At 46.9% G+C, this 14,619-nt stretch overlaps 1 protein-coding gene across 1 annotated transcript in view; it reads right to left on the reverse strand.

The window, feature by feature from the left end:
• Positions 1 to 8,376, reverse strand: part of LOC130387832 (rho GTPase-activating protein 12-like) — a 37,381-nt gene extending 29,005 nt beyond the window's left edge. Inside the window, 2 exon segments of the mRNA XM_056597121.1 lie at positions 7,651 to 7,716; positions 7,719 to 8,376. Coding sequence (XP_056453096.1) covers positions 7,651 to 7,716; positions 7,719 to 8,300 — 648 coding nt within the window. The 5' untranslated portion in view covers positions 8,301 to 8,376.
• Positions 8,377 to 14,619: the final 6,243 nt, after the last annotated feature.

Raw genomic sequence — 14,619 nt, forward strand, 5'->3', positions numbered from 1 at the left:
AACACTTGCTACAGCAGTGGCAGTACTTCCAGCACATAGAGCATTGGGATAGAGGTTGAAAGACCTCATGTCAATCCTTTGCTTAAATCAATGCAGCTAAGATTGTTTTTGACCTCTGCAGCCCACTGCAGCGGTGTTACTGTGAGAAGCTTCACACCAGCTCCAGCGTTTACAGTAAACAAGAGCTGGCTGAGCCAGACCCAAAACTAATCTGTGTAGGCTGCAGTGACCCGCTGACATCGAACCAAGCTGTGGGGATGTTTGAAGCTTATTCTCCACGGAAAGAAATGTGGGTGTTCTTGCCTTGTATTCAAAGGCGTTCAGATAAGAAATGCCTACATGGGCTGACTTTCTCCATGCAAAGTTGATGAAAAATGGTTTCATAGTTACTTCATTTGATTAGTTTTACATTTCATAATACCGTAGTAACACCCAGCGGATCGAGACAAGGCTTGATCTGGCGTTTTTACTCGCCACTCATCACAGGGATGAGGTCACCGTGAACACATTCTACGCCGTCTGACCAAACAGCAATCAATCAATTCACATCTTACTTTTGCCGATTCAGATTTTAAAAAAAGTGTCAAACTCACCCTTCATAAAAGAGTTGTGTCCAAACAAACAAAGGCGTTGATTGGCCCCACAATGTCAACCCTCCTGAGTTAATCGGTGACTCTGAAGTCGCCCCGGGGCCGGGTGCAAAGTGCACAGCGCGATGTCTTCCACCCCGCAGAAATTATACAGCCCAGTGTCACTGCTAAGTACACATGGGTAGGGCTCCGAGCAAACCTCCATTTATACGGCACTGGAAAATGACATGCTTCCTCCGGTCCCCTGTCATTTGGTGGGCAGTGAAATATGATGAGGATTATGTGGTTCCCCCACATAATAGCATCATACTTCAGAGACCAGGAATGGTAAACTTCTTCAAATGTCTAGACTATGTTCCACCCCGAAATCGTCTTCCAGGCGTTAGCACTCGAGTGTTGCTCCGAACGACAGCTACGGTGACGATTCCTCATGAGAGCTTATTAATCATTCCTAATTGCTGCTTTGGTGCCATGGCTGCGAAGAAGGAATCCTGCAATGTCTAAAAGACGCACACATGAAGGAGGACAATCCGAGCCACGATGTATGGGGAGGGATGGTTGCCTAGCTTTGGGCAAGCTATTTGCAACGGCTGGGCCCCGCCACTGGTTCCCAGAGAGGGGACACACAAGAGGCCGTGTCATTAAGAAGAAGAAAGGAAGAAGGAAAGGTCATGTGGGCCATCATCAATAATTACAACGACATCGATATAGTATTTCACTTAGGGCATACCATTATGAGGCACCGACGTCGCAGACAACAGTGACTCTCTGCAGAACTGCCAAAGAACCATTGGCATGTTCATTAAATGAATATACAAGTTGATTATCAACGTGCCTATTCAAATAGGGAAAACTATACTGTGCAATTTAGACACAGTATAGGTTTGTTGGAATCTGTTGTATGTCAAACGTAAGGAAAGGGTCACAACTTTACATCTACTTTCCTGCCATGTTTTGTAAGCATAGTTCTTTGACACAAAATATTTCAGAATTGTCCACTTACAGATTCCCTCGTCCAGTGAATAAAACCCCAATCCCGTTCAGTCTCGCTCTGGCACAACCCCTCCCTCGCCCGCCTCGTCCATCCTCAGCACCAGCGCTGCCCCGGGCGGACAGCTGTCCAAACAAACGTTACGTAGCAAGGGTTTATGTAATGTAGCGTGGCGAGGACTAAACACATCCTCTTAGCTATACCCGCAGCGCTAGTCATCACCAGCATCGCACGGTGCTGAGGATGTTTGGCGGTGTGTGTGTGTGTGTGTGTGTGTGTGTGTGTGTGTGTGTGTGTGTGTGTGTGTGTGTGTGTGTGTGTGTGTGTGTGTGTGTGTGTGTGTGTGTGTGTGTGTGTGTGTGTGTGTGTGATGCGAGAACGGATAGGGGGAACTGGATCTTAACTGCCCGTTTGCCTCGGTGCCAAACGGATGAATGAGTTCTGAAAGGGAATTGTATTCGGGGACAGCTGCTTCTTTGAGTCCTCTGATGACGTGGAGGAGGAAGTTTGAGCTAAGCCTGCAAAGAACTGGCTGTTAAGAGAAATAGAGAGAGAGAAGCAGACCGGCAGAGCGCTTTGTAGGAGAGGAAAGAGGGCTAGAGCCGCACTATTGAGAGTCTCACAGTAAGAGACGGAGGGCGGAAGGAGAGGTGATGGTGTGTCACACACGCAGGCTCTCCTGCGGAGCTCCCATGTGAATCATCACGCACGCAGACACACGCGCCGCAGCATACCGGCGTGGATCGTGCTCGCGAGGCGTTCCTCCTCGATGTGGGGACGACTGAAACGAGCCGCGGCTGCAATCAACGCGTCGTCTCCCCGCGCCCGTCACCGCGGCGAGCTGTGTGCAGAGACATTATGCATGCGACGGTGCTTCGCTGAGACGCCTCCGACGCGGCGAACGAGGTGGAACCGGGGCTGTGCGGGGAGAGCTGCCGCCTGATAAACAGACCGCTACGTGGCGACTCGGCAGCACACTGCGGGAGTCACCCTGCGGCGTGTGCGGCGCTCGATGCGTTGTCCACGCAGCGCCGGTGACCGAGCGACTGCACCATAAATAACGCGCGTGGGAGAAAGTGGTGTTGGTGGGAAAATAAATAAACACACGTATGTACCCGTGTGCATGCATTGACCGGTACACTACAGAGTGACTCTTTCCACATACTTCTCTCACACACACACACGCACACACACGCACACACACACACACACGGTTGAAGCCCCGACGGCGTCAAAGAGCCCCTTACCCTGCGGCGGTCCTCTGGGTACATACCGTCCTGCCTCGCGGCTGGGCTCGGCTGCAGCAGCGAGGGGCTCCTGGCCTCACTGCCGGCTGATCAGGAGGCTGAGGGATGTGTGAGGCAGCGCAGCACGGGGACCAAGGAGCAGTAGCAGCAGCAGCAGCAGCAGCAATAGCAGCGGCAGAGATACCCCCACCACCTCCACTCAACCTCGGCAATTGAATGCGATCACTCATCGACTAGCCCACAAGAAAAGACAATCAAGGACCTCTTTGCATTGGGCACCGAAAAAACCCTCCTAAAATGACATCAACTAGACAGGCTGGTAGGCAGAGGCAGAGAGAGAGAGGGGGAGAGAGAGAGAGAGGGAGAGGGAGAGTTCAGTCACTCTCAAGCGCTCTAATGCTGTCACAACAGATGCCGTCACTTCTTGTCTAGCTTTCGCAGAATGCCGCCCAGCACAGATCATCCAGAGACAGGGCAATCTTAGATCTTACAAAACACTGTGTGTGTGTGTGTGTGTGTGTGTGTGTGTGTGTGTGTGTGTGTGTGTGTGTGTGTGTGTGTGTGTGTGTGTGTGTGTGTGTGTGTGTGTGTGTGTGTGTGTCAGTCAAAGGGATTAAAGGCAAGCTCTCTATAAGTGCTGGTAGTGTGTGTGCGCTTCCACCCAAGTCTTGGAATGTCGTCTCCATGTAGTTCAGAAGGACATTGAGCTCCATCCAATAGACCCTCTGTCTGCCACACATCTGCCCGCTGAAAGGCTGCACACAGTCTGTATTGTGCTTTGGATGTGTGGTGGCGTTTTAGTGAGGGAGAATACAGAGACCAAGGTCCTGATATAGAGTTTAACCTCACAATCCTTTGCTTAAATCAATGTTCCTACTGAAAAACTCATCTAATTTTGTTCGATAAAAGCCAATGGTTGCTTTCGAGTTATGAATCTCAAATACTGTTTTTCTAAACCCATTTCTAGGGTGTGTGTGTGTGTGTGTGTGTGTGTGTGTGTGTGTGTGTGTGTGTGTGTGTGTGTGTGTGTGTGTGTGTGTGTGTGTGTGTGTGTGTGTGTGTGTGTGTGTGTGTGTGTGTGTGTGTGTGTGTGTGTCTCCACATCACTGCAAGGCACAGACACCACCGTGGGCGTTCTGTCAGATATCTGGATTAGTGAACGTGAGGCCATATATTTACACTTGCCTCAGACCAAGAAGGTTGGATTGAACCACGGGGGACAAATTCGCCTCAATACGACGCCTAAAAACCACGAATGGCTCACGACTGAAATTCAGAAAGAGAGTGCATTCACAGAAAGAAGAAAAAAGGAGAGAGAGGCAGAAAGTGAGCGAGATAACAGAAGGAAATCGCGGTGTGGTATGAAACAAAGAGCGGGGAGCAGCGGGGGGGGGGATTGTGCTGACTCACTGTGTGAGCAGAACCGCAGTTTGGGGTTAATGAAGCGCTCGGCGGGCTCCTGAAGACGGGGGCTGGAGGATGAGGAGGACGGGCCGAGTCGGCGCTTATCTACAGCGCCGGCTCGACCAATCACGTACCAGCGAGCGCAGGAACACACACACACACACACACACAGGCTCACACACACACACACACACACACACACACACACACACACACACACACACACACACACACACACACACACACACACACACACACACCACACACACACACACACACACACACACACACACACACACACACACACGGGCTCCCACAAACACGCACGCGAGATCGGGCCTCAAGCTATAAGGGTCGGGATAGTGGTCGCACAACGCACAGCCTCGGTTTAATGGAAGGTATAGAAGGTCCACTTCATGAAGCGAGCGTCTCAGTGCTGCAGTGTTGTTCAGTATGAACGCCCTGGGCCATGCGGGCGACGTACAGACACAGCGTGCCGACCGATTCACTACTCAAAGAAAACGCTAAACATAATAATGTAAACGCCTACAACAAGGACGACGTTAAGTTACATTCAACGATTGAATCGTGGGCGCTCAGAAGAGTCAGTAGAGGGGTATTATGATAATAATAATTTACCTTTGTATTAAGTGCAAAGGAAACCCTTATTGGGAAGCGCGCCATACACAACGTTTCAACCAGTGACCTCTGCCTTACTACGATGAGTGGAATAACAAGCGACACGAAAGACACAACACTGATAGAGGTCTGGTGGGAACCCAGCCGCGCAAGGCCATCACCTTAGTGAAATAGACGCAGCACTTCACAATAAAACCTGAAGTATATATATTTTTTTTAAAAGCAGCCCATGTGCTGTCGATGGTGTTGCAGGAAAACAGTCAGCCAGGGGGGAGAGAGTAATAAAAATCGAAAGGAGTAAGAAAATGAATAAGTACAAATCGATGGAGGAGCCGTTCAGCGAAGCGGCAAATGAACGCACCCCCCAGGACCTTGGGAGGGAGTGGTGTTCAGACTAGCCCAGGGTCGCCGCGACCGGCGTGGGGGGGGTCTCATCTACAAGGACAGCTGTGGGAGAGGGAGTAGGAGCAGCGAGGGCGCAGATCGTAGGCGCCCCGTTTGTCACGACAAGATCAATGCCGAGAGCGCTCGTTGGAAATCTGAGCGTTGGTGCTCCGAGAAGAAAAAGGTTCAAATCGATTGTAGATTTGCACCACCGCCATCCCTCTCCACCACCGTGGAGAGAGAACACCCCTCTGTGGCCCTATTAAAAAGGTACTCGTAGTCATAATGTGGCCGTGGTTATAAAAAGGAATGTTCCGCTGCTCGTAAAGAGGAACAGAAAGACTGATGTGGTTGGGGGGGGGGGGGGGGGGGGGGGGGGGGGAGGAGGAGGTAGTCATGCGGGGGGTATAGCCCACTAGGTCACATAGAAGTAGTGACAAAGTGTCTTCCATCCGGTCCCAGCCACAGCGGGCTGGCCAGGGAGGCGTATGGCAGAGCACTTCTTGGCTGGCTTATCACAAGGCCCTGCGTTTGCCAGCTGGCGCCGGGACAACGGCCAGCACAAACACACACCTCTCCAACATCTTAAATCACAACAAAACTATACCAGTTTATGATATTCTATTGAGTGTTTTTCCGCTCATCCGTAACTCAGTTTCTGTTCCCTTACTTGCTATAGCTTTTTTTACTTCAGCTATAGGGAGGATAGGCAATTTATTATAGAAGTATTTCCTTGTGATAATTGTTGAAAAAAACTATTTTTCAAAATACAGACTAGAAAGGTTTAGTGAGTCTACTTAACTACACAGCAGCAGTACAATGGACCCATAGCATCAGATTTTCTTCAAATTGCCATTATGGGAAATTATGTTAAATAGTTTGTGGCTATTGCCAAAGAATTTTGCAATAAATACTAGGGCTGGAACAGACAATGAGCTATTTTTTACTGTACATCACACATGTACATTCACATGAAAGTAAATAAATAACAGCACAACATTTACTTGATAGATCAATTACAATTCAATGATAACAAATACATTTACTTGTTATTGTTTTAGTACTGATACATTTATCGACAACAAATAGGAAAATGGGAATTTAAGGGCTTCTACTCACAAACACAGGACTAAGGCCAGAACCTGACCACATGACCACCGGTTACACAAAAAACAACTGACTCACAGGAAACTCTGCAGTCGTTAAGTGACTGCTTTATAAGGATACAGAGTTAGCGGCAAAATATACCCCCCGCCTCCCCCCAAACCCCCGGTCTTTCACGTTCATCGGATGGTTCTCACACTGACTGACTTGGCAGTTTCAGGCTTCCTCTTCTTGTTTCGCTGTGATCTCACAGGGGGACTGACATGTATTAACAATCAACAGTGTCTGACTAAATTACGTAGCACCACACATTTTGACACATAACGCCAAGTAAAAGCAGCCGCAAAAGGTTACAAACACATTGCAACGCGAGTATTATGTGCCTCCGTGGAGGAGGTATTTCTGATTGAATGCAGTTCATTTCGAGGATTCAGGTCAGGACAACCGGCTCACAAAAAGTTGCCATCAGACACGCAAAGTCCATGTTTTTCATCTCACCGTGTCGTTTACACCTCGGCTGGAGTATTACACCAAAACAAGCATTCATTAATAAGACATGAGCCAGCAGATCTGCCGCCGTCCCCCATGGTACGTAGGAACACATCGAGTTGCCTCATGCAGACATCAGATCATTTATGCTCCGTTACATCGGTGATATAACACCATACCCCAGGGAAACATTAAACCCATCTTCAGACATGTGAGCGACCCCAAGCAAAGATCTCCTCTCCTTCACAGCGGAGAGGGGAGGAGGGGGGGTGCTGTTGTAGATGTAATGGCAGTGCCATCCTGACCTAGTTTTCCATTCTCTCGCTGATCTTTTGTCCTGTAGCGAGCTGGACTAATGATCGCCGACACAAACCAGCCAGCCTGGCCGATCCCTCATCCAAGTGTTGCTGACACCGGGGCAATAGGGCCAAATAGATCATGATATGTCAGGGTTTCCCACAGCACTGACCAGCTCAGGCGGCCGCCGGAGCAACACACGCCTGCCGCCTTAACTACGCCGTCAGCAAAAACGACGTGGTGAATATCATACAAAGGTGAAAAGAGAATCTAAACTCTGCGTATAGATCAGGCTGCAGCAACCGTCTGCATGGAAACAAGCATGAAGGGTCAACCTGTAAAATAGCACCCCCCCCCCCTGTGAAACCCCTCAGTTTACACATAAAAAGTATAGTGCAACGAACGAGGTCTTTGACAGGCCATCGGGCGACCACTCTGGGACCAAACTGCAGCCCAGCGCTAACAGAGTGGCCCCAACGTCCTGCTCTCTCTCTCTCTCTCTCACCTGCAGGTGCTCTGTGGAGCTGCCGCTCAGCTCGTCTCCGGACTCCGAGTCGTTGGTGCGTCGCTCCAGGCTCTCCCCGGCGAGTCCACGTCCAGCGGCTGCCGGCCGGCGTCCGGCGAGCGGGCGCGGGAGCGCGGAAGCGTGTCACTTCCTCCCCTTGTTGCCGTGCTGGGAGGGGGGGGGGCCTCCGGCTCCGTCCGCCAGGCCCGGTGGGGGTCCGAGGGGCTGTGGGGGGGCTGGTGGCTGGAGGAGTCTCTCCGGGGGGCGGGGGGGGTCACGTGACCGGGCGACGTGGGGGAGGGGGGCGAGCGCCGGTAGCCCGACGCGCGCCGGCTCACGCCCGGCTCCGCGGGGGGCTCCAGCTCCAGGGTGCTGGGCTTGGAGCGGGCGTGGCCGGTGGGCCCCCCCGGGTGCATGGGTTTGGGCGGGGGCATGAGGGCCTTGCGCACCTCCCGCACGTACTGGGCGGGCACATAGAAGGCCTTGGAGCCCTCCTCCCGCTTCACCTGCCACCAGTCCTCGTTGGTCTTCTTCACCAGCAGGAAGCAGTCGCCCTGCTGGATGTTGACCAGCCGCTCCTTGGACTTGTACTCGTAGTCGTACTCCACCTCGATGTACACCTGGCCCGGGGCGATGGGCAGGTCCGCCATGGCGCCTCTCGTTGGAGCCCCCCTGGCACCTCACCGCAGCAGGGAAGACGAGATCCACAACATGCTTGTCCGGGGCAAGGCTGGGGTGAGGGGAGGGAATGGATCAATATTTAATCAGAGCTGGGCGATAAATCGGTTTTTTTTCGTCATTCGAATTTATGGTCAATAATCTATCTTTTAAAAAGAAAAAAAGATAACAAAAAAAAATTAAATTAACTTTAAAATGTCAACATGGCAGCATGCGTTGAAAAAAAAAAATTCAATCGGGTGTGGTTTGAAAAAATCTGAGATTTTATTTTTCTGCCAAATCGCCCAGCCCTATATTTACTGACCGGACAACCACAGCAGAGAACGTCCCTGGCTGAAAGCCTCACTTAAACGTTGTTTTGTAGTTTCAACCTTCAATTGAAATGGAGAATCTTTATCTTTTTTCTCAGCGCATCAACAGGGGAACACAACACAGTGTTTACTGGGTAGAGATCCTGGACTGGAGTACGTTAGGTCCACAAGACCATCATGGCCTTCCAAGGCTTACCTCTTTAACCTTTAACCTTTTAACTTGTCAATTCAGTTAGCAGGTCTGACAGGAGGGGGGGGTCATGCCATTTCCATTTCTGACTAATGCTCATACTGAGGCCATGATGAGACCACGTGAAAGGCCAGGCCTACCAGTCAGTAGTTAATTTGAAGTTGAATCATATGTAGCTCAGGTCTTTTATCAGATTCTGCCACATAATAACAATAGGAGAATGTTGATTTAAAAAAAAGGGCCTTTGTTTGCCTTTTACTTATATATTAGACACGTAGATTAAATAATACATGAGGAACCACAGAAACATCAACAAACAGCAACAGAGCAAACACAAGCCTTACAAACAGCAATAACTACATACCAAGTTAACAGCAACCACAAAAACGATATAATAATAATAATACAATACTATAAAACATCTTAGTAAATTAACAGTTACTTTGTAACCCTTCTATTATCTCTGTTTAGTAGAGCATACTAAATTTAATTTTATATTGTTCTGATCCAATAGGAAAGAAGAGAACATATTTCAGTTTCTTCTGACAAAATAATTATGGTAAGTAGCTTTGGATAATAGCGCCCTAAATGTGAATGTAAATCAAACACAGCGCCAGAAGCCATTCAGATATCACACCCCACATGCCCACAAAGATATTACACAAACCAGAGTTTCCATCATTTGCCAATATTTCACCCACATCACTTGTCAAAAGAAATCCTGCAATGGTCCGCAAACACAAAAAGGCTCTTGTTTACCCATCACCATATAGGCCTATGCTATCTTATCAATTCTTAGGCAATATTTTCATTTGTCTTTCTAAGCCTATCAAATTAATTCCTTTTATTGCCTAACTGTTTAGCGTAGCTTCTATGCAATGGCAGGATATTGGCTAATAGTGCTGCATAGGAAGTGATGGGTTTGGAAATATCAGGAATAGTCTTTCTATGTTAAAACATTCTGCAGCTGCTACTTCTACTACGAACATGAAGCAATGAGAAGTCTGAAATTCCAAACTTTAAATAAACAGTTTTCAAAAACATAGCCTATTAGTAGATTAGACAGGATAGAATAGTCATGAAAGGCCAGCCGTTTGGCTTGTTCCGATCAAATCATTTGAGTAAATCATTGATTCATTTCGATCAACTGTACAGACGATTGGCTACTCAATACAAATTGAATCTATAGACAATATTGGCGATAGAGTCTACATTATCAATATTGGAACAGATTGAGAGTGTCGTAGAATTGTTTGGAAAGTTTAAGTTTTGTACTAAAAACTGTGGGTTTTGTACAAAAGAATCCACCATCCACTAATTCACAAACACTTTTATTGAGCCAAACATTCAAGATGGTTATTTGAGCAACAGTGATTTGGTCCTACTTCCCATGTTACAGTCTAAACCCAATAGTTTAACGCTTTGTTGGAGATGATCATCTGCACCCTTTACCAAAAATAAAAGGCGCTGTTGAGGTCAACCTTAATGCATTTAACAGAGCAGCAAGCTGTGGCCGGCATAGTGTTTCAGAACCCCACTCATGAGAACCTTTTTATAGGAGTTTGGATCCACGCCTGGGTCAAAGTTGTGTATTTTATCAGAATTGTGTACATTTACACACTGTACATTTTTGATTGCGTTTGGCTTTATTTTATGCAAATATAGGCCTACATATGCTCATCTCAATGTTGGTCAGGTGGAAGACAACATTATGTATACAAATCACCCTTTTTAAACGGATGAATCGTGGTGGGTGCCTCATAGGTGTTCATCTCTGAATGTTCCAGGTCATTTCCTTGCTCTATTTATAAAAACAGAGAAGGATGGGAAAGCTCTCGGACTGCTGTGAGGCAGTAGAGGAGTGTTTGACAGGCATAACCATTCCATCTCGCTAGACCAAGCCAATGGAAGCCCAATGGAAGGAGATTTATATTTGAAAAACGTGCAGGCAAGTTGAGTCAAGTCCTCGCTCCACTAGCGTGACTAGTCCTACATAACAGGGTTGACAAGTGGCCTATGTTTAGTTTTGAATCGTTATACTCTACCATTGGAAGTTGGCTACCGATCAAATTACGAGGTATTTTGAAGTATACAAGATGTGCTTACTTACTGTTTGGAATCACATAACTGATTCAGTGCCAAACCCATTCCAGCCCTAATAAGTTTCTCAAGGTGCCTCAATTCAGCTAAATATACCTTAGTTAGCACATCCCACGTTTCACCCTGAATTGCCACGAATAACAACAAACGGGCCATTATACTAAAGGTGCCGAGCTCTTCTGTAAAGTAGGCCTACAATGTTTCCTAAATGGCAAGAGAAAAGGAGAGAAGGTGGTGTTTGACTTCTCTTTACATGATGGGGAATAAGCCAAGGAATCGACCACCCAGGTACACAGTGACAGACTATCGATCACCTGTACACGTTTCGAATTCACAGCAACTTATTTTCAGACACCTTGTTCTTTCTTTTCTTGCGACAGCGACGTTTTCATGACGCAATCGCCTACCTGGGACTAACATAGTGATGTAGATCTGTTACCAGGGTCTGATCCAGATCTGGTACAAGGGGTCTGATCCAGATCTGGTACAAGGGGTCTAATCCAGATTTGCTACCAATGGTCTGATCGGTGTCAGAAGAGTCAGGAGTTTGGTCAGGCAGGAAAAAGGACGTAAGGAAATGAATCCACGTACCGGCCCCCCAGTAAACACTGACTACACCTCTGAGCTTGACTAGACAGGTACTGAGCCGTCGCTAAGGTTAGCAAGCTAATAAGCTCGGAGCTAAGCTTTAATCAGTGTCCCAGGGCGAGACTAGGAAGTAAAGATACGATATTTACCTTTTTGACGAGACTCGTTCCTAGTTGAAACCGGAGATCGCCTCAGTTATATGAACAGAACCTGTATATATTCAAGTTGAGTTACTTCCTAATTCTAGTAAGTGTCCACCACCCGTTCCCGTGTGCACTAGTTACTTATTTTCCAAAGGTATGTGAACGCAGCGCTCCTATCTGTCTCACTCTGGCGTTCCCAGAGCAGCGCTCGCTCCCGCTTATTATTCACGCCTGCCAGCTCTCGAGCTTCCCCGGAGCGCTCAGGTGTCAGGGATACATCAAACAAAGGGTGTTCGCGCCATCTAGTGGTGGTGGGGGGGAGCTACGGTTTTGTCTACGCACACTGCAGCGCATTTGAGATTTGTTTGCTTGCACGACGCACGAATCCACCTGTGGGTCTGAGCCCATGGTATGAGCATGGACAGGACAGGATGGCTGCGCGCGCTCACGAAAACACGCACGCATTATGTAAATATTTGGCGCCATCTGGTGGAGGATGACGTTCCAGTGTGTTATTTTGCCATGTTGGAGACATTTATGCCTTTATATTTAAAGATGCCTCTTTACTTGGGTTGCCTCTTTACAAAAGCTGTAAAGAACGACCAAAATACCGAAACGAAACAAAATATCTAAATGAATACGGAACTTCACCATCTCTACCCCAATACGTTAACTAAACCATCAAATAAGAAAAAAAAAAAGTTTTTATTCATGTAGAATGTACCCTATGTACAAATATCTCCAAATGGCTTGAACTTGAATGCATCATGCAATAGAAGAATGTCGCAAATACGAGCGTGTGAGTTGTGCAAGGAGCTCTTGCGGTGCCATAAAGTATAGGCTATAATAATAATAATAATAATACATTTAATTTAGAGGCGCCTTTCAAAACACCCAAGGTCACCTTACAGAGCATATATTCATCATACATTTAAAAAAAAAAAAAAAAGACATTGTGGAAAAAATAAATAAATAAATAAATAAATAAGTAAACATAAGCAATAAGAAATAAATAAAACAAAAACAAGACAAAAAAAAACAAAAAAAACAATTAAAACAGTGATCAGTTAGACGTTGTGTGCGAGTTTGAACAGGTGAGTTTTGAGTTGTGACTTGAAGGTTGTAATGGTGTCTGACTGTTTTATGTGTGGGGGAGGGAGTTCCAGAGCCTGGGTGCTGAACAGCTGAATGACCGGGCACCCATTGAAGTGAGTCGTGATGTGGGGATACATAGTAGTCCAGCAGAGGTTGAGCGGAGGGAGCGGGAGGGAGTGTATTCTTGGAGGAGGTCGCAGAGATAACTGGGGGCTAGGTTGTGGAGAGCTTTGAAGGTGAGGAGTAGGGTTTTGTATTGGATGCGGTAGTGTACTGGGAGCCAGTGAAGTTGAATGAGGACAGGGGTGATGTGGTCAGATGATTTGGTGCGGGTGATGATCCGGGCGGCTGAGTTCTGAATGATCTGCAGTCTGTTGATGAGTTTGGTGGGGAGTCCGGTGAGGAGGGCGTTGCAGTAGTCTATGCGTGATGTGACAAATGAGTGAACTAGGATTTCAGTGCTGGATTGGGTCAGTGATGGGCGGAGTCTGGCGATGTTGCGGAGGTGGAAGAATGCAGTCCGGGTGATGTTGTGAATATGGGGTGCGAATGAGAGGGTGTTGTCCAGGATGACGCCGAGGCTCTTGACTTTGGAGGAGAAGGGTACTGGGAATCCATCGATAATTATGAGTGGAGCTGGGGTGTGTTGTGATTTAGTGAGGGTGGATTTGGATCCGATGAGCAGGGCCTCGGTCTTGTTTCCATTGAGTTTCAGGAAGTTCCTGCTCAACCAGCTCCGGATCTCTTCCAGGCACGTGATGAGGGAAGTGGGGGGGATGGCAGCGGTGGGTTTGGTGGAGATGTAGACCTGTGTGTCGTCAGCGTAGCAGTGAAAATGGACCCCATGGTGACGGAGGAGTGTGCCCAGCGGGAGGAGGTAAGTGGTGAAGAGGAGTGGACCCAAGACTGACCCCTGGACACCCAGTGAGACACCTGAACACCCAGACTTGTGGTAGCTATAGGCTAGCATAGTAAGATTAGGGCTCAAGACTTACATTTTCTACTGCTGGCAGTGCCACTAACTTTTTCATTTGTTGGCGCCATAACAAATCTGGTTGAACCGAATTATTTGCCGTTCGCAGTATTGGCATGTCCTTTTTCATCTAGCCTATCACTACCACCCATCTGTGTTCAATCATTTGAAAAGACTAACTAACTTAAAATAAGTTGTCAAATGTTTTGACTGCATAGGGGGGGGCTTTTTTCCATTTTTACCACCAGCCCATCACTTTCCTCACGAACCAACTCTTATTTTTTTCCAAGCGATCTGATTGTCGAGAATAAAAGAAAATTCGAGCGATATGATGTCTACGATTTTTTTCTAATTGGCTAAATAAATTTTATTTTCTAGAGTTATCCGATTGACAAATTTCTTTAAAATATAAAGCATACTTATTTTATATTTTTTCGAGCGATTTCCTTTGATAAACAAATTGTATTTTCAAGCGATCCGATTTGGCCAAAGAAAACATTTTGAGTGATTCTGATTGGCTAGAATATATTTTATTTTCCTTGACGTAGGCGACCTGTGAAATGTATGTGAACAATAAAGGAATGGATTTATTTTTTTTACTGGTGAAGACAAACATAAAACAAGCAGAAAACCACAATGCAAGTGGCTTTAACAATTTAGTAAATACGTTTAGTTTATTAAATAGTGGTTTAATAAAAGCTAAAGATTTTAGATTGGATCAAAACTTATAATTTCAATTTAGTTGGTTTATTTATATATTGAAAGACATTTCTTGATTAAGGAAAATTTGGGGGCCCTTGTCTTAGACATCCTTTCTAAGGACATGGAAATTAGTTTGAATCAACTTATTGTGTTAATATTAGATCAACAATAAAACGTGAATTTGTATCC

The sequence above is a fragment of the Gadus chalcogrammus genome, chromosome 8 (genome assembly GCF_026213295.1).
Source record: "Gadus chalcogrammus isolate NIFS_2021 chromosome 8, NIFS_Gcha_1.0, whole genome shotgun sequence".
Taxonomy (NCBI): Eukaryota; Metazoa; Chordata; class Actinopteri; order Gadiformes; family Gadidae; genus Gadus; species Gadus chalcogrammus.